The 21,327-nt window shown below is 40.7% G+C and overlaps 1 protein-coding gene across 1 annotated transcript; it reads right to left on the minus strand.

The window, feature by feature from the left end:
- Window positions 1-1,743: 1,743 nt before the first annotated feature.
- On the minus strand, window positions 1,744-19,051 carry ASNS (asparagine synthetase (glutamine-hydrolyzing)). The gene is made up of 12 exons (XM_063151895.1): window positions 18,994-19,051; window positions 16,999-17,281; window positions 13,546-13,783; window positions 12,090-12,275; window positions 11,679-11,780; window positions 9,525-9,652; window positions 8,660-8,786; window positions 7,245-7,351; window positions 6,815-6,915; window positions 4,971-5,052; window positions 4,557-4,712; window positions 1,744-3,245 (listed from the first exon to the last, which is right to left on the minus strand). Exons 2-12 carry the CDS (start codon window positions 17,245-17,247, stop codon window positions 3,036-3,038), a joined length of 1,686 nt encoding a protein of 561 aa, XP_063007965.1. The 5' UTR covers window positions 17,248-17,281; window positions 18,994-19,051; the 3' UTR covers window positions 1,744-3,035.
- Between the last annotated feature and the right edge of the window lie 2,276 nt (window positions 19,052-21,327).

Consider the following 21,327-nt stretch of genomic DNA (forward strand, 5'->3'; position numbering starts at 1 on the left):
TAAATACATAAATAAAAAGCAATAAGGCCCAAAGTTCCAAAATGAGGGGCTGTGAAGGCATGATGCAGGTGATGCGTGTGCTTTGGCACTGAGGAACACACAGTGTAATTTTTACAGAAATAAGCAGCCTCTCCCACAATTCAGCTGCTCTCTCCTTTGGAGACACGGTTCCATAGCCAAGTCAAACACAGGATTACCTTGTATCAAATCCTCCTTCCACAACTTCTGTTACTGGGAGCCAAAAATTAGGTCTCTATCAGAAAAAAAATAAGTCCACCCTTCCAAGACTCTAAGACAGGCTGCTTTTACACTTTACTGTGGTTTTAAACAGAGTTTCAAAAATTTTACATAATTTCAAACTATCCCACATCAAAAAACTCTGACCAATGGACTCAGGGTCCTAAAGTCCTGCCAAGTGCTCTATGGATCTTACATGCTGGCTTGTACTGGGGAAATTCTCTAGAGAGCCACTGTCAGGAACACTGGGATGTGGCACACCCAGGGAGGCTCCACACAAGCAGCCAACAGGAGGCTAAAACAGCACCCAGGCTTTATTAAAGAGATGAAGGGCATGGGGAGCACCTTAAGCACCTGGCAGGTCTCACACCCTGCAGTGCTCTCTTTGGAACTGTTAACTTCTCATTCCTCAAAAGGAGGAAAGACTGCTGTGAAAACATACTTAATAACTGAATTGATTAGAATTAAAGCAAAACCAAACACATCCCAAATCAGCAAAAAAATCCTACTGTTTTTTAGCCACCTTGCAAGAACCCTTGCTATAGATTCTCCCTCAGCCCTCATAAGTCCTGCAAGCCAAGCAAATACTCATGCCTGCTTTCCCCATGTGGACCACTAACTTCAATTCCTCATCCTCACTTGACACAATACTCAAACCAATACACTCAAGCTGCCAGAACCATGCAGATTAATTTTATCCAAAAGAAACAGAGTGAGAAAGAGGCCACCACAGCAGGAAGAAAGCTAGAGTAAAACTAGACAGCATTGCACCCTGGATCTGCATCCTGTTCCCTCCTGTGACAAACTACAAACATGGCTGCAGCTAGCAAATGATCCTGAGTAGCTCCATGTTTTTGTCTTAAATGTTTATTGTTGTTGTTTTGTCTTTTTTTGGTCTCAATTTTTATTTTAAAGGGAAAAAAAGAGAGAAAATATAGTATCACAGAAACCAAAAAGGCTGTAGAATTCCAACATGGAAAAGGAATGAACAGGTTTTACTCTCACAAGACCTTTGACAAGGCATCAAGCACAGTATTCTTCCTGTGCACATTAGCAAAAAGCTAAAATAACTAAATCATCAGTCTAGAATATTGCCCTGATATACAAGACTCCAATGTACTAGGATTTTTTTAAAAACTAGCTGAATTTCCTTGAATGCTGCATTGTTGCAGCAGAAAGCGCATTTGAGCAGTGATCCCAAAATACGCTGAGCCTGTTTTCACTACAGGCAAATACTGGTTTTTTATCACAGACTTGGAAGTCTACAGTGAGTAGTAAATCTTACCTGTACATATCAGGGCCTAACCACATACTCTACACTCCCCTCTCAACTGCTTCAAAGAAATCCAAAAAGACAAGCACATGGCCCTCAAGTAAAGAAGGCTGCAGGAACATATTACAGACAGTTCACAAGTGCTGTGGTGCCACCAAAAGGTTTCAGTAAAGTTTCTGGGATAGAGACTCAAATGCAGGATTAGGGTGGAGCAACAAACAGACAACCAGTCATTTTGTGAAGGTTTTAAATCAGAACAGCTTATATTTAATCTTTTAAATAAAAAATGGCTTTGGTTTCCTAGTCAAGAGGGACAATAAAGAAGACTTATTTCATAAAGAGCACGATGCTAATCAAGTCAATCTGCAGCACACGTGTATTTCTTGACCACCCTTATACTTAAGTTACCATCACAAAAGTAACCCACATGGCTAAGTAGTCAATAAGAAGTTCTCTTGGGTAAAAATGCAGGTGTTTTTTCAGTAGAGTATCAGAAGTTCTTGTGATTTCTGAAGCAGTTTTTTCCCCATTTTTTCCAAGGAAGGCATCTGATCCCATTGATGTCAGTGATGCTTTCTCCAACTACAACCTATAGTTAACAGGTTTGGTTCACCCACACAGTTGGCCACTTGTGGTTCAGCAGCAATACAGATGACCTTTCTTCATCATATAGATGAAGAATACATCTATAAATGAAATAATTCTCACAATAAATGAAAAATTTCTTAAAATACTTACTCATGCAGTTTCTATCAGACTGATACACATCACCCAGTAAACACTCTTTTTTTTTCAAGAATAATAAATACATTTATAAAAACTGAAGTCCTTGAGTTAGAAACAAAGACATAACTTGGTTTGCCTTATCCATTCTGCTCTTTGATAACAGTCACAATAACTTTCAACTGATGGTATATTTACAGAACAGCCAATTGGTAGCTTCACACTAACAAATAAGATTGCCATTCATATAATTAACACCCAGCACCATCTCAATAAACTCTAGAAAGCATCTCTGCATAGCTATGAATATCTGAATACTTCTTGAAAACTAGACCAAGGATTTCAGGAGTGTGTAGAAGGATATTCAGAATAGAATAACATAGATACTATCCAAGTCCCAGGAACACAAATCACCAGATAGCTAGAGTCCAACTCCCATTTGCTCAGAGCGTCAGCAGCAGTTTGCATCAGCCTGATTCAAGTCCTCAAAACAGAGCTCACATTAAAATATATTAAATGATTTCAAGGAAAATTAATACAATCAAGGTTACATAAGAAACGGAGCTGTCAAAGTAGTCCCTTTGTCCAGAAAGTATTCTCCCATGAATTACAAAGTTTTGGTACACCAGCGTAAGTTTTTCATAGTACACTAACAACAGAAAGCTTTCATTTCCAATAGCATTGTCAAAGTACATGTCAAAGATGATTTAAGCTTTAGGTTTGCATAATTTGTTTGGTTTTCTTAAAGCCCAGTGCACACAAAACACTTGCAGCACTTTTATCTGGGGATTATTGGAACAGTCTATTCTTGGGTAGCTGACTTGTAATGTTTCAGTGTGCGTGCAGAAGGATCAGTAGCTTTAACCCATCGTGGCATCCAGTAGTGGGGCAGCCAGCTGCTCCGCCCTGGGTAGTGCTTCTCGAAGATCTGGCGGTAGTAGTAACTTTCTTTTGTTTTAGGAGGATTGAAAGGGTATTTCTCTGCTGCCTTCTCCAGTAAAAGGTCATCAACCTACAGACATAAGCAAAACTCAAGTTAAGCTGCAAATATCTTCAGCTTTTAAAGATGTACAAGGATTCACCAACCACTAAACATCCACAGTTTTGGGGAAAAAAAGTCTGTTCTAGACGCACAGGTTTGACAGGTCAAACAAACCAGTGTCACCAGCTCACTTGATCTTTACAAACACATAAATGTATTTCCCTCCAGTGCTGTTGGTATTTCTCTGCAGGAAATGTGAAGCCCATTTCTCTGGAACACAACCACTTTTGTTAGCAAGGTCACAGACACTTCTTTCCTTCCTTTGCTGTGAAACAAGGGCAAAAACTTAAAGCAGTCATTTTGCCATGTAAGTGGCTTCCTAGGTTGTTTTTGAAGCTTGGGGAAGAGTTGGCTGTTATAATCAACACCAATAACCATGCTCTTAGCAACAGAAGAGCTGGAATGCAAAGGCAAAGACACCTGCAGTTGCTAAGTTGCCTGAGAAAGGAAGGACAAATAGTTGCACCTGTTGAGGCAATTTCAATAAGCAGTTTTGGCTGCCATCATGCTGTTTAAATTTTCATGTCTGTAAAACAGATTTGCTGCTCCTACAGCAGTACAGGCTCAGAACAGGCAGCAGAACACTGTTGCCTGACCCAACTACTTTCTTGCCTGAGGAACCAAAAAATGGGGAAGAAAGAGTTGGTGGTAGGACAGAAGCTCCCATCCACAGGCTTGACCACATGTATTTCCATTTAACAGGGCTCTGGTGTAAAGAAAGTCTTTTTCCTTTCTCTCCATGATTAAACTACCTCTGCACTCCAGAGAGGATTATCCTTTGTACAGAGTCAAAATGCTGTAAGTCTTCACTGGTTAACAATGCAAGCAGAGGCTTTAAAAAGCAAAAAGGCTTAGCTAGGGATGGCTTTGAAAAATGAATGATGCAAATAAGAAAGTACATTATAAGGTCATTATGTTGTTACTCAGCTGCAGAGTAAGTTCATGCAAGTGCCTTCAGCTGAAGCAGCTGCTTTGCCTGTAACCCAGAAATTGTGTTTGTTGATATACAATCTAATTTGCAATCCAGACACTTAAATGATGTTCATTTCCTTATACAGTCATTCCTGGCAGGGTCTAGCATTTCTAACTAGGACCACAAATGTCTTTAATCAACTCAGACATCGAGAAGAACATTGATTAAGGTTGGTCTTACTCCTGCACAAGTTAACTCAAGTTAACTGCTATATCCTGATTTATTCTCTCAACTAAGCCTGAGAGCTGCCTCCCACTGGCAACCATATCTAATACACCTAAGTGAGAAAGGAAAAAGTGGTATTCTACCTGTTGATCAATGTAGTCCTGAAGAATGGAAAACCAGGATTTCTTTACTGATGCTATACCATCACTGAAAGCTTCTTTGGGTCTCCAGAGAATTTCTTTGGGAAGCAAATTGCAATCCTCAAAGGACAATCTTAAAAGGTATTTTTCAATTCCATTCTGTTTGCAGAACAAAAAACCAATGTAATGAATCTCAGGAACTGCAGTGCAAAGATCTGGATTTAAACACTTATGAAATGGATTCTTCTCAAAAGTTTTGATCATTAAATGGCTCCCAACAATTCAATAAAATATTTAAGAGCATGCTTGACTTTGGGTGGAGGACTTAACCATCGAACTCAGCAATCCGGTCATGCTTAGAACAGGTATCAGTGAATTTGTAAACTTACATTTGGATCCAACCCTAGTTTTATGTACCTTTGGGATTCGCAGTTCTGCTGGCAGAGATAAATAATAAGAAGTAAACCGATGATCCAAAAATGGGACTCTCAGTTCAAGGCTAAGCAAGGGGAATAAATAGAAAAGATACTGAATTAATCCAACAAGTCATCTATTTACAAATTCCACAGCAGCTAAGCTTTCCCTGTGTCTCATATAAGGACAGGTTTTCTGCTTTTACTTGGAAGAAATTTTACTTGTGTATTTACAACTACCTGAATTTAATTCACCAACTTGTGAAGTGAGGTCTACACAGACTAAAGACTATGATGTTTCATAATGTCATATGCCCTGAATTTACAGACTACAGTCCTATAGGATCTGCAAAAACCATTGCAACATGTATGCAAAAGCACATTCTACAAAACCCTCTTCCTCTCAGAGAACTAACAAGTTGCTCACTAGGATTTGCATCAGCATTTGTAAACATATCATAGAACCAAGCAAGGACTTCTGCTGCCATTTCTGAAATCCACATTTGTTTGTGTTGTCAAGGAACACCAAAAAGGAGCCCTATAGCATTCACACAAGTTCTCTCCTATACCAGTGGAAGACACACATACAAAGCCTTCCTGCTTTTGTATACCACAGCTTCTAAGGACACAGAAGACAACAAATAAAATAACAGTAACTGCATCCTCAGCAGAAAGAATCCCTCTTGGTGTGTCTGCTCAAGAGACTTTACGCTGTACAGCTTCACAAATGAAAGGAAATGTTATACTGGATCCCAGTAATTTCATTGTCTTTTTAGCTTCTACTCTGATAAAAAGTTTCAGCTACTTCAGGTAATACCCACCTTATGAAAAAAAAAACAAATTAACCCAATACTGATTATTCAGTAATCAAATACTGAGGGCTCAGTTTCAACATATAGTAACAAGATTTGCACTGCAAGTCTTTCCTTATAGTTGTTCTTGTTCCTAACTGATAAGGGCAGTTTCATCCTTTCCTCTTTGCTCTTAGTTCTTCTCCCTTTTCTCCATAAATCTGAACTCCTTAAACTCTGTTCTAATTTGTTAATACAAGGCTTCTTTCTTCCTAATAGTGCCATGCAGCAGGTCCAAAGAAAAACAAAAGCAGCTAGCACAGGATATTAAACAGCCTTCAAAGTGTGGTGAAAATTTTCAGCACAAAACAAATTATGAGACAAATGGCAGGTCTCCTGCACTAGTAGAGAAACATAAGAAAACTGTAAAAAGCTGGGCAAGTTATTTTGTAGCAGGATCAATATACAACAAGCGCTTCCCAACATATAAGTTGTTTGCTTTGCCAAATATACCACTTTTCTGAGAATATTGTTCTCAGTTTAATTAATGTATTTCTTTTAGTAAAATGCTTCTGTTTAGTATAACAATACTATTTTCTATAGCACTCAATTTGGAGGTTTTTCAAGGTATCAGTAACACAGGTTGTATCCTAATGTCTCTTTATTACAGACAGCTACCTAATTCACATATCTTTTTCAGTATGTTGTTTTAGTTCTGACAATCATGAGATTCAAGATTTCTTTGTCTAAACCTCCAAAGACCCCAAAGTCAAATACAAGTTTGCCTTACCTCATTAACTCTGAATATTTGTACTTCTAACTCACTGCTTCTGTAAAGACCAGTACAGTCCTACACAAAAAGATATTTCAGTTGGCAACACAGTGAGCCCTACAGTCACACATCAGATTAAATTTGGCAGTGTGTGCTTTACTGTTGCTCAAATTCCTTAAGCCTACAACTTCATGTTAGCACACAAATCCTCAGCAGTCTTTTCCTGCCTTATCTTCTTTTACTTTTAAATTATGAGTGCTCAGCATCCAAGGGAATACATTTTACCCATGTGCTGCAGTAGTTCTGTCTGCACGAAGGACATCAAACAGGTAGAGCTCCTTCAGAAGCCTCTCACTCTCTTCTGCACCTTCCTCAGGAGATGGTGCCTGAAAACAAACACAGCATGGAGCACACAGGTGGAACACAGCTGCACTGAGGCAACCATTGCTGGCTGTCCTGTGTTTGAATTGCAGTGATCACCAAACCAGTAAAAACTACATACAAAAAATAACAGTCTCAGGAACTACTGAAGATTAAGACAGCTATTTTTAGGTGACTAAATTCCTTGGATTTTATGCCACCCCAGAAGAAAAACTCTACAAATCTACAGTTACGATAAGTCTCAAACGTCACACCTTGAGGTATCACAGATGTTCTGCTGAAAGGCAGAACAAGCAGCTAACTCAAGGGCATTCTGTATAGTGAATATATTTACCTTATGGAAATATATATATCCTTGTGTCAGCTCATCTGATCCTTCTCCTGAAAAAATGACCACACTGTCTGTTTTCTTCCGAATATATTTGGAGACAAGATACATACCTTCCAATAAAAAAAAAGTATAAAGTTATTAAAGTACATCTACATACATGGTGCTATATGCAGCTAGTAGTTTAAAATTTAGCATTTTAGAAATTTGTCTCCTAAACTACTTCCTTCTGTAGCAAAAAATGATGTAAAGTAGCATCTCATTGTTACTCAAGCCACCAACAGCCACACCAAGTTGGTGCTTCAAATACATCTAAACTGTGTATTTACACTTGGCCCTCAAAATATCAGAAAGATGTGTCTACTTGTGATCCTGGGAACACCAGAGGATTCCCATGGGGACATAGAGAGGAGATGTTCTAGCTCCATTTGAAATTAAGTGCATTATTAATTCCAGCACAGTGCTGAAGAAACCCTCTAGCCTTGGGGAAAAGCAAAAGTTGCTGTTTGACTCTCCACCACTCTGAGTAGAACTGGATGAAGCCCTTTTTTCAACTTCTTTTGTAAGGAATTTTTTATAAAACAGAATTATGCCTTCCACTCAATGTATCCTTCTGAATGGGACACTTTTATAATGAAAGTATTACAAATCTAAAGAAAAGGATCTAGTTAATTATTATATTAAGCAGCAAAATTCAAATGTTTTAGTAAAATGCTTAAATTTTTAAAGAAATGCATTCAGTATTTCACAATGCTAAATCCCATCTTCTTGGAGGAAATTCCACCCAGAGAGTTCAGTTTCAAAAACTGTGCTGCCTATTTGGCTTCAAAACTCTTCTATGATGACACAAGATTAACTGGGTAAAATGCTGTAGCTTGCATTACACAAAAGGTCCCACTGGATTAAGGGTTCTCGTCTCTTATCAGGCTAGCAGTGCTCTGTTAGAAGCTGCTGATGACTCTCTTCACTTCTCTGAATCAAGCATACATTATAGGAACCTGTGTTACCAAAGGGCAATAATAAATACCTCACATTAGTATCAAAATTATGCAAAGAAAGGGTAACTGTGATTTGCTGTCAGTACCTCAAAAAAACTGTCAATTTCTCCCTTCCTTCAACGTACATACTTACTAGAGCAGAAAACTTAGGCCTGCAGATCAAACGTTTCTTCTTCATGTCACTATTGCTTTTCATCTCAAAGCTTCAAAAACAGTCCTTGACAGTTGCTTTGTGAGTCAGGGATTTGTAAATAACTGCTTTTGCCTCAGTGTGGCAACACAGATAACTCTGGGTACCAGAATTTTGGAGTCCTAATCCCCAGATTCTGTGCCAGCTAAGGGATCTAATAGATGACCATGTAAGTTTGCACAAGATTTTATTTGGGTGATATAAACCAAAGATTGCCATTAAAAATATCTTACCAATAGAAGCTCTTATTGTTGTAATATCGTAGGTTTCCAAGGAGAAGATGACCTCCTCTATTGCCTGAATCCCCTCTTCAGTATTAAGTATTACTTCATGATGTTCACTGCCTATATGTGCTGCCACCTGTTTGCAAAAGGTCAAAATAATGTATCACTTTTCAACTAAAACATTTTATAAACATACATAGTGTTTAAAGCAAACACATTCAGTGAAAGCACCAGCTCTCTTCTACTACAATGAAAATTATGACATTAGGCCAAGAAAAGACATCACTTTGCAGACCTCTGACTTGCAGTGGTATGTTCACCAGAGGGAACAGTCTTCTTAATTACAGTGTTCAATCATGATTGCAACAGACCATCCAGCTGCTTGCCTAAAATGTTTACAGAATCTGTAGAAGCTCTAAATATTCCAGATATCTGCCCAGCATCACAAAAGTGAGGAAAGCCTGCAGAGTACCCCAGATGCCAAACGGTTTGTACAAAACTGTAATAATTAACTTACAATATTTAATATATATATAAATGCCTTAGCACATGAAGCATAACAGGGAGACCTACCCTGAAACCCAGAGGCAGAACTGAGACAAGTCCAAAGTACTATCCTTTTGACAACAATGCAAGGGGACTCTGTCATGAAAGTTTTTCAAATGCAAGAGAAAACAGGTAAGGTTCCATGTCCCTTTTGTAAGATTAAGCAGCAAGCATTGTACTAAATGATTTACTGCAAACTGATTTACATCATAGCAATGAATGAATTTTCAGTGTTATTATTAATGCCACACAATAAAGGTAGCACCATTAATATACACTGTTTAGCATTCAGTAGCTCAGAACAAACTGAAAGCAATGTTTAAGATACCTTTCTGGCAGCAAGTAAGTCAGGACTGTTTTCCATTCCAATTGCAAAGGTTTGTAATGGATAATTAATGTTGATTTCTTTCATCAGTTTCAGAAGAACAGCTGCGACCAAGCTGGAATCTAAGCCCCCTGACAACAAAACAAGTCATCTGATTAGGTGTTTTTGTTATCATTATGTTTTGCTTCCCCTTAAGGAATCCAGATCCTGGAATCCTATGAGTGGGCTTCATTTTTAAGCTGTGTGAGTACAAGGTACTTCTCATACAAGTGCATATTTACCTCTATTAATAAAACAATCAGGCAATTTTAGTGGAACATTGTCAGTAACAGTTATCAGTACTTTTGGTGTCAGAAACATCAGTGGAACTCCTTATTAAAGATAAACACAAAGTATACTGAACACATTGTACTACTAGAGAATATGCCCCTTCTCAGCTCTACTAAAATGGGATTTATAGTCTCTGTTTTAAAACCACTTCCTTTTACCTATACATTTGACAGTCAACTGAAAGGACTATAGAATTTTTTTGTTTGTTGTAAGCAAAATAACAGAATGCTTAGTGTAAGGGCTCCACTCCTCTTCATCCTTTTTTTTTCCTCCTCTTCTTTCTAGAGGGGAGTGAAAGGATTTGAACAGTTTGGATAACAAGCGGGAAATAAAACCAAGACATGCATAAGCTGCCTAAATGTACTCTAAGGATCCACTTTCAAATTATCATGAACTATTTCTGCTAATCCTTGTCTAGTTCTGCTTGCTGCTCTCCTACAGAGTACTGAGCAAAACACAGTACCTGTTTGCCCACATCTGCCTGCAGTTCTGACAAGCATGAGGCAAAACCCTTTTCTCTTTGTTTCCTATAGTTTGCATGTGTTTTTTCAGTTAAGTACATTAGCATAAATTCCTACCCTGATCCCCTTTGTGGACATGCTATCTAAAAAAAAATTTCCTCTCGAAATTACATACAAATTCTGAGAAAAGGAGAGCACAGAAAACAGAGTGCTCAGGATGTGGAAATTAGGAAAATAAAAACCCAGGTTTCCACTGTGACACTGAAGAATTCCCTCTGTGATTAGAAACAAAAGCAATTCTCTGTGATGTTCCAAGCATACACAAAACTGTGAAGCACTGAGATACTCTGGTATTATTTATATCAGCACAGGCACATAGTTTTGCTTCCTGCATGTGCATCTGAGGAGCTGCTGACTGCCTTCTAATTTGATATTTGAAATTTGGGGCTTGAACAAGCTTTTTTACTGAAACTGAGATCTTCCAACTCCATATATTTTCCAGTTTAATTTACCTTCTTCCTACTTTTTACGATTGCATAGTAAAGAAATGGTCCAGCAGTATCTCCTGGTCAGTTCTCTCTCATTCAGATGCACATTTAATAGGATTCATGATAAAATGAGTATAATTACTGTTTTAATTAAAGTGAATGCATGAAAAGCATTCCAGAACTGTAACCACAAGTACCAAGTGCCATACAAACACAGGAAATAAAAAGTGTCAGACCCATGGTTACAGAGCCTTATCTCTATAGAGTACCCCTGTAACACTGAACCATCAGATCACAATAGTGATCAGCTATGTGAGTGAACAACTTCCTGTACCACAAGCTGTTACCTTATCTGCAAAAGAGTGTAGCAAATAATTTTGGTCCAGATGGTCTCCTGTAATATGGTAAATTAAGGAAGTTTAGGATGGAGACTAAAGTACAGTTGGTAGGTAATAATTATCCTGCTTCTGAAACATGTCAAGGCTTTATTCTAGGTTCAATCTCCACAAAGTGAATGTAATAATTAAATTTTCTTTTTAGACCAACCTAATCATAAATCTCATGTATTTAATAATATTGAGTGATTTTCAACAGGAATACTGTATTTATTTTTCTTATTTAAAAATGCTCAGTGTCTCAATAAGCCAAGATCCCAGCCCAGAGTAAACTTTAAAAACATAAGATTTTCAAGATACTTGTAAACTGGAAAACCTTTTTCCAAACTAAGAAGTTCTCTGTTGCCTATTCTAAAAAGCAAATGAAGATTCAGATCACTCCAGGTACATTGCAGTAGAACAGCCAATATACTTTCCTTTAACTACTAGAGGATGGGCAAAAGAGAGAGAAGGTACAGAATCACTGTGGTTCTTGCTCCTTACCTGACAGAAGACAACCAATCCTTCTGTGAGCCATCAAACGTTTTCTAACAGCATTTTCAAAGAGAATACGGATGTTGCTTTTCACTGTGTCAATGTCAAAACCTGCTCAGAAAAAAGAAAAGGGTAAAAAATCTCCAAAAAGTGTTACTTAGACTTTGCTGGATGATGCTAATTAGAAAACAAAGATATATGTCTGAATCTCCTTTGATAACAAGGACACTCAAGTCCATCTTTGTATATGACTGCCTAAAAAACCAATTCTAACGTCCCTACATTTTAAAAGTTATTACAGGTTGCTTTTTTTTTCTTAAATGGTACTTTTTAAAACCAATCAATACAAATTTTATATTCAAAGATTATGGTTTTTTCACTTTTAAATCAGAGTAAGTAGCAAAATCTTTGCTGTACTACCTGAAGGCAGAGCTTCCACTGTATCACATGCAACATGGAGTGGTTCATCTTTACAGCTATGAAATTTTACTAATTCCACTGATGCAACCTTGCCAGAGGGCTTTAAGTCCAACACTTCATAATGACCCGGAAGAAATGGCTCCACTTTAGAACATAAGGATGTTGAATGCTTTAAGTTGATAAGTCCTACACATAAAATGGGAAAAAAGAAAAATGTCAGAGTTCTTGACTTAAAATGGTTAAGCTATCCCTCACTCAACAGCCATTCTACTAAAACTATATACAAATATTTTCTCTGGATCCTAAATCTGGTATTAAAAAAAATATCCTACTGAGTCACCATCAGTCCTGGCCAGAGCATGATTCTGCTTCTGGCAGGATGTACACATAGATCAGAGCCATCTCAAGCTGAGGCAGATAGCAGAGAAAGCAAACCAGCAAGTTTTACTAATTGGCAAGTAGCAATTTATCCCTGTGAGGACTAGGAAAAGCACATTTCTAACTGACTACATTATGGCCAGGTCAAAGTATAATATGTTTAGGAGAATTTGAATGACAATTATTAACTTATTTTGTGTTTAAAATTAAGTATAGTCAAGCTAACAAGGGGTCTGCAATAAAATAACATCACTGCAGTAATTGCTTAATTGATATATATTTAGTGATTTCAAAACTCATTGGTTCTAGACAGATTTACTCCACTGCCAAGGTGTAACACTTACAGCCAAACTTCATTTCCATTCCCCCTGTGAAAGAGGATGTTTTGAGGGCATCCTCAAAAGGGACACTGAGTTTCTGTTAGAGAGAGACTGGTAATTTACTGTGATTGTTATAGGACACAGTCTCCAAAACATTCACTTCCCTTCTATCTTCACAAGCAACAGAAATGGTGCAGCCCCTAGTATTACTACACAGTACTATTAGAAGAGTCAACCTACATTGGAGCCTGATAATAAAACGGATACACAGTATATGGGACAGAAATAATAATGAAAGTCAATTTTAGCCAAAGTGCATTTTAGGCAATTTCAGTAGGGTTTCAAAATTCCTGGCTTTTACAGATTAGCAGTTCTTGTGGTATAATTACCTAGCTCACTTCGTAACACCAAGACCAAAGTCTAATATTATTTATTGTAGCATAAGTCTACTCTAAGTCAATAGACAATATTTAACTGTGGCCTAACATAAAACATCTTGAGTTCAATACAGCTAAGACTCCAGAACACAAAAATTCTAGTTAAATAAGCAAGTTATTTTAGAGATATTAAGGACAATTAAACATCTAGGATGTTTTCATTTTAATGATGTGGAGTTCTTACATTACTAAACATAGCTGATATATTACTGAACTTACTGTTCATTTTCTCTTCACACTAAGAAGAAAAGCCCAACAAAGAAGTTTATCTCTAACAGAAATACATAAGATTATTTAGGCACTAAACACAACTGGCTTTACCTTTTGCCTCAGAACAGACACCCAAAAATCCATCATCAGTCAGCACCTTAAACAGTGGTCTGACTCCATAGGTATCTCTTGCCAGAAACACTTTTCTGTTTGCAGTGTCCAGAAGGATGAAAGCAAATACACCATCCAGCATGGATGCTGTTTGCTCTATGCCTCCTCTGTTGTATAGATGAAGGATGACCTCACCATCCACTAATGTTTGATAGTCAAATCCAAACTGCTTCTGCAGCTAAAAAAAAAAATATAAAGAAAAACATAAATAAACATTTGCAAACATTGGCAGCTTAGTAATTGTTCCATAACAATAATCTTTCAAGTAAAATCACAGTTTAAAAGTTATATAAATATTTCTGCCAAAGAAGGAAATGATACTTTCGTGTTCAAAGTTGTACTGGGTATGCATGGCCTGGCTTTGGTAGTGGAGGGACAACAAGGGTGGCTGCTGTGAGACACTGCCAGGAGATCTCCCCATGTCTGGCAGAGCCAAAGTCAGGCAGCTCCAGGACAGGTCCGTACCTGTTGCTGGCCAAGGCCGAGTCAACCAGGAATGACAGTAATGCCTCTGTGGTAACACATTCAAGAAAAAAGAAAAGTTGTTGTGCAGATGTCATTGCAGCCAGAGACGAGGGATGTGAGACTGTAAGGAGAGGAACAGCCCTGCAGACACCAAGGTCTGTGGAGAAGGAGGGGCAGGAGGTGCCAGAGCTGGATTCCCCTGCAGTCCATGGTGCAGCCCATGGTGAAGCAGCCGTGTTCCACAGTGGATCATGGGGATGCAGAGATCCACCCACAGCCCATGGAGGAGCTCCATGCTGGAGCAGGTGGATGCCTGAGAGGAGGCTGTGAACCCATGGGAGACCCATGCTGAAGCAGCTCCTGGCAGGGACCTGCAGATCTGTGCAGAGAGGAGCCCATGCTGGAGCAGGACTCCTGGGAGGACTTGTGACCCTGGGAGGGACCCATCCTGGAGCACCCTGCGGCAAAGGGACCCACACTGGGGCAGTCTGTGGAGAACTGTTCCTGTGGGACAGACTCATGCTGCAGTTTGTGGAGGACTGTCTTCCATGGGAGGGACCCCACACTGGAGCAGAGGAAGAAATCTCCTTCAGCAGTGGCAGAAACATCATGTGATAAACTGACCATAACCCCCATTTCCTGTTTCCCTGCTGGGGAGGAGATGATAGAGCTTGGGAAGGAGGAAGTGGTAGAGGGGAAGGAGGAAGTGGTAGAGGGAAGGTTTCTTTTTTCAAGGCTTATTTTACTTCTCATTATCCTGCTCTGATTTTGTTGTAATAAATTTAATCTAATTTCTATAAGTTCAGTCTGTTTTACCCATGACTGTATTTGGTGGGTGATCTCCCCCAGCCCTTAGCTCATGATACTTTAGTTGTGTTTTCTCTCTCCTGTCCACTTTTTGGAAGGGAGCTTTGGTGGGTGCCTGGCATCCAGCCAGGGGCGACCCACAACAAAAATTTTACCCAGGATCATCTCTTAGGCAATGGGACTGACAATGCAGTCTGAAGCAATTCACATTAAGGCAAGTTTTCAGGGATACACTTCTGAGATATCAAACTGCAAACCCAAAACCTGGTCTTCAGAAGCACTAGCCAGCCATTGTGTAAAAAAAACACTGAACAACTCAAAACACATAGACATGTGCAACATCTCTGCACAGTAAAGTACTTTGGAAACAAACTTTGGTTTACTTTTGCAGTCACTGCAATTCCTCAGCTTTTTGTATGCAGAGAATTTCCTCTGCCTCATCTTCCTCCATTCATCAAACTATTCCTTTCACTCTGCCTGTGCATATAAAACAGGAGAGGAAGAAATTAGCTGTCAGACTCAAGTCAGATCAAATATTCTTCATGTTCTTCAGGTGCTACTCTTAATAGTCCTTTCAATAAATACAAAACAGAGGGAAAGAAAGGGCTTCACTAAAACTCTGACAAGCCAAAAAAACCCACAAAACCAATGCTTTAACGTTTTAAAGTTCCTTGGTTTTAAATGTTACTTGTGGGTAACAGTTGGTCATCTTTGATCAGACTGAGTCAATGTTAAAATAAGTAAGTCATTGCCCTGAGGAAGGCACCTGTTTCACCAGTGATCCTTTCTTAGGTAGGTTTCAGCCACAAGCTTGAAAGAAAAATCTCATCATAAAGAAAGAGGGTACATAATGTAATGACAACAACCAAACTAATTCCTGTAGATGGTAATGCAAGCGTTGCACAATTAGGGTCCCCTCAGGACTGTGGGTAGCATGACAGAGTAATTCTTACTGTTCTGAAAGGCAGAAAAGCCACAGTGCAAAACACTGCAAGTAATACAGACCGTTGGTACAGCAGATTTCACATGTACTGCAGGACAAAGTCTCATCCTTCAAACAGCCAGATACTTGAAGACTGGGAAAAAAATGAAATCTCCTGGCTATTCAGTCAAATTCCCAATGACATTACTGATGTCACTGATGCGACTGACAGCAGCCTGACCTGACTTAAAAAAATGTGACATCAGAAATGCTATAAAATTAGCATTAAAAGTACTACAATATCTCTGATTATTCAAACGTTTCTGATGCTACCACACTTAGTATGGGACACATTTTACACATTGATTCAGCATGATTCAGAATGAGACACAGTTTTAAGCTGCTTTTTACATCAAATTCAGATATCTGAATTATCTTGCCAATAACAGGCAGCACGGACATCTCAGCACAGGGACTGAGGAACACTGACAGTGTTTAGCAGCAGCATCACATCCATCAGAGACATTCAGCACCTTTAGGAACTATGTAAGAGTTTGTGCACTTGTTTTGTGCCTAAGAGACTTAGGTGGCTCTCAAAAACCCCACAACAAACCTGACTTCTGCTGCAGACACCTAAGGACTTCTGTGACATACTGGAAACACCTCTCCAAGGCTTATTGCTTTTATATAAATATGTAAGCATGCATACTATGCATCATTTTATCTTAAGTGACATATCCCATCTAAACTGAGAGGCAATAATAAAAATGCAACACCCAACAACTTGGGAGAATGACGACCCAAAACAATTGAAGATCAGGACAGACCAAAAGCATTTGTATTATGAAGAGGGAAGAAGGGGAGAAAGAGGCTTGAAATTCTGCTCCCCAAAAGATAATTAAGAAGGTGTCTTAACTTTCAACTGAACAAAGCTGAAGATGTAAGTATTTATTGTTAATTAAAAATTGATTTTTTCAGTATTAAAGATTATGTATGTTGCTAAACAAACTACCTGATTCACAGCTCATTGAGATAATTTATTTCCTTTTAAATACTAGCTCTTTGCTAACTTTCCCATTTCTTTTCTGATATTCTAGTCCAACACATTTTAAAGATGTTTGAATATCCACTAGTCTTCAAATAAAAAAAAAAAGAAATAAAATTTTTAAAAATTGCCTTACCGTATATACAACACTTACCTGTTTGAAATTGTAGATTTCTCCATTGTAACACAGCCACAGGTATGGGAATTTCTTCACCCGGATAGGCTGCATCCCATACAACTGATCCACAACCGCCAGCCGGTGGAAGCCAAAGCAGCAGTTGGTGAAACCATTGACATTCTCGAAACGAAATGCATCAGGACCTCTGTGTGCAATCTTCATGGCACTGAGACACTGCACAGAGAGGCACTCATCGCTGCCAAACAGGGCCCAGATCCCACACATGGTGAGGCTCCTGTTCCACCTGCACGTGGAGAACCTGTTCAACAGAGACACAAACACTGAAAGCAGGAGCTGACACTCAGTCCTGGGTCTTGCTGAGAGAGAGTTCATTTTGCCCTCAGAATGTTTGGTGCTGTGTTTTGTGCTGGTATCACAGCAGTTTTGGCTACTGCTCACCAGGGCTTACACAGCACCAATGCAAACCAACATTTCCCCCTCACCAGAAGACTGGGAAAAGGCAAGATCTTGGAAGGCAACGTAGCCAGGACAGCTGACCTAAACTATCCAAAGGGATATTCCATATCTGATGTCCACCCAGATAAAAGATTTAAGGGAAAGGAGCACAAAGGCAGAGCAACTACTCTGTGTGCTGAAGCCCTGCTTCCCAGGAAGAGGCTGGGCATTGCATGCTGATGGGAATGACAGAATAAAATCTTTGTTTTTTCCTTTTGCTAGTGCATGATCTTCACTTTTCTTTAAAAGTAAACTGCCTTTATCTCAACCCATAAGGTTTTTTATTTTTCATCATATTTTCCTGCCTCTCATTCCATCGTGCTGAAGAAGGGAGTGATAAGAGTGCCTTGGTGAGCACCTGACAACCAGCCAAGGTCAACCCACCACACAGCTAAAAACCACAGATAACAGATGTAGGCTATCACTCACTTAACTGCTGAGAGGCCTGATAAAAAGAACAGCAGACTTAACCAACATGAAGTAAAACCTGCTCAAAGTACGATAAGCAAATTTTAGCCAGCAAGGAATTAGGTTTAAGTTTTACCTTTAGATACAGCAAAACTGTCTATGATTTTTTTTATTTATAGAGCACAAATAGAACAAATCATGACTGGTCCATAGAGTATGAAATTTTGAAATAACATCATCTGAGCAAAAACATTAAACATCCTTTCAGTTTGTCGCCTTTACATTCAAGGGGGGTTTACAACAAAAAAAAAAAAAAATAGGCTCTTTAACAAGACCTGTAGTGACAGGACTAGGGGGAACTGTTTCGAAGGAGAACAGGTTTAGACTGGAGTTCCCCATCGGCAGCGCGGCAGGCCCAGACGGTGCGGCGGGAGCGGGGCTGCTGCGGGAGCGGGGCTGCCGCAAGCCCGAGCTCCCCCGACCCGCCGCAGCCCCGGTGTCCCGCAAACACACACACAGACACACACACACGCGGGGCCTTGCAGCTCCCCGAGCCCGAACTCCAACAGAGCACCTGTGCCCCAGCCGGGGCCCTCCCGATCAAGTGATGTCGCTGGAGACATCGGCCCAACGCGGCCTGAGGGCTGCGGCTCAGAGAGCCACACACCGCCCACAGTTCCGGGGATCCCACAGGGGATGCAAAAGCGTGCCAAAGGGAGCATAGGCACAGCAACACCACTGCTCGCCCTCCACATCTGCCCCATCTGGACATGCGATGGCGCTGCGGACCTCAGCCTCAGCACATGGAGCTGTGTTTTCCCACCATCTGGAGCGTCCTCCTGGTAACCCGCGGTCTCTGGGCGACCGCGGCCACCCGGGGCAGGCTCCTCCCGCGCGCACCCGCTCCCCCCGGGCCCTTCCACACGGCCGTCCCTTCCTCCGGCGGCTGCCGCGCATCCCCCCGGGCCCGCCGCTCCCTCGCCAGCCGGCGGCGAAAGGCCGAGTTCCACGGCAGGAGGCCGAGTACCGCGGCAGCTCCCCAGCCGGCAGCCCCTCCGGCCGGCCCTGCCCGCCGGAGCCCCGGCCGCTCCTGCCCCGCTGCCTTACCCGCTGCTGGCCGCCGGCGCACGCAGTGCCGCTGTCCGCGCCGCGCCGCGCCAGAAGACGGAGGAGGCGGCCCCGGCCGGGCGCGGCTCCGCCCCGCCGGCGGCTGCTGTTGAAACACGCCGCGGAGTTTCATCATGCGCCTCCCCATGCCCTGCCTTGCCCTGCCCTGCCCTGCCCGCCGGCGGGGGCACGGCCTGGGCCCGCAGCCGTGCCCGTATCTCCGTGTGCTGCCGGCCCGGGCTGCCCCGCGGCGGGGCAGGAGTGCCCAGGCCGAACACCGGCACCTGCCCCGGGCCGCGGTGGGGAAAGCGAGCCTGGCAGGCACCTCTGGGCGCTCCGGGTGTCGTGGGCTCAGGGGGACATGTGTAGCTCTCAGAAATCCTGTCCCTGCGGGTGTGCTCCGAGCCCTGCCTTGCGTGTGTGCAGGGAAAAGAGCTAAGGCGTTGTCCTAAAGCTGCTTTATTTGGTCTGGGAGAGGCGAGTCTGTTACAAATAAGCTTGACTAGGCCAATATTCAAGCAGCAATTTATTAATTACTATGGTAAAGTATGAGCAATACAGCGCTGGGTACAGTGGGGGAAGTTTTCCCTCCAACTGCACATCGATAGTTGAGGTTTACAGGTATTTATAGGGGTACTTATAAGCTTTCTCAGCCGTTTCTATTCCAGCTTTTACTCATCAGCAGTTTCTATTCCCGTTTTTTACATCACAATTTGTGATTTAGTTTTTCTCAGATGTATTCCAGAAAGGAGTATCCCCAGATGGTGGTGGTCCGGTTTCCAAAAGAAGAAAGATGAATCCCATCTGGTGAAGTCCAGCTTCCCAATGTGGGTCCGCCTTTTAATTGCAAGGACTATAAATCTCATAACAGTGATGTCCAGCTTCCCTAGGTCGAAACTATAAATACTTGAGTTGATGTTCATCTTCCTTTCTCAAGCTGCTTTCCTCTGTTTTGTTAAGGCATGAGATAAGCATGTTTCCTTTATATATATATTCCAAAGCTATAGTTTCAAGGGTACAAGCAATATTCTAAAATTATGCTTCAAAAGGTTATTATTACTCTTTAAGGCTTAACTACAAGCAAAGAGCAACATCCTTAACACTTTAATTCAAAAGTTCTTAAATCAACTAAGGTTAATTGTGAACAAAAGATAGGTTCAAAGGCCTTCTTCCATGCTTTACTTTCCTCAATTATTATTAGAATTCGTCTTTATAACTGTCCCGTGGTCGGTTTCCACACATATCACAATCACAAGTACACACATTGCCTGTATGTACCTGGCATGAAACACAGCTTTGTATTTCACAAGTCCATGCGAAACTCACCCCTTTGGAAGCATTTGCCAAGGATGTATGATTTTTCTGTGCAAAATTAAGTTCTGAATCATAGGCACAATGAGTAAAACAGGATTTTGGTGCTTACCTGAACTTCGTTATTGGACAGTTTTGCCTATTTGTCTTTGAGAGTGCTAAAGTAAATGAAATTCAACTCTGAATATTAGAATGTGAAGTGTTAAACATAAAGCCTAATTCTCCACCAATACTTCAAGAGAGCAATTAGTAATTTGCATGCAGTGTGCTTTCATAGCTAGCTTTAGTGGAGTTACTGTAAAACTGCAGTACTGTGCATAAAGTTCTTCAGGTCAGGCAGTTTGTCGGCAGTAAGTCTGGTCTGTGTGTAGAATTTTAAAAGGACCTTTAAGAAGCCATTAAAATTATATTTTTAGGCTTCAGAAAGAACAATGTGCTGAAGCAACCTGTGCATGAGAAATAGACTCCAGTGCTGATCAGGAATAGATGTAGGATGTTTCTGTTCAGCAGAGCTTCACCTGAGCACAGGCAGCCTGCATATGCCATGTGTGCAGCTCCCTGAGCTGTGCACTGCTTGGAAGGGCAGGTTATAAATGTGTGCAATGGCACATGGAGTCACTGCTCACAGAAGAGAAGTGGTTGTGGTGAGGAACACCTTAGCTCTTGAGGATTTTCCCAGAGATCTAAATGTCACTCTGCACTTTGGAAAGCTACAATAAATAGTAGACAAACCTTGTACTAGCTTAGGTTATTTTGGTGGTTGTTTGTTTGTCAGAAGCTTTTGTAAGCAGACTTTCTTTACATCTTTCTTTTCTCCATGCAGAAGAGACTTTTTGATGGGTCTGCCTAGGCTCAAATTGTTGTCTGGGCACTTTCATTGATGGTTCCTAACTGATGAATTCCTGGTTCATAGCTAGATGTCATAAAGTACTTTATGATAGTTACAAACCATTTGGTACAATAAAAATCTTTTAATGGAGAAACTGAAGGAGGGAGACTGAGAAATGACTTGGAGAAAGCGGC

Source organism: Melospiza melodia, chromosome 1 (genome assembly GCF_035770615.1).
Source record: "Melospiza melodia melodia isolate bMelMel2 chromosome 1, bMelMel2.pri, whole genome shotgun sequence".
NCBI classification, from domain to species: Eukaryota; Metazoa; Chordata; class Aves; order Passeriformes; family Passerellidae; genus Melospiza; species Melospiza melodia.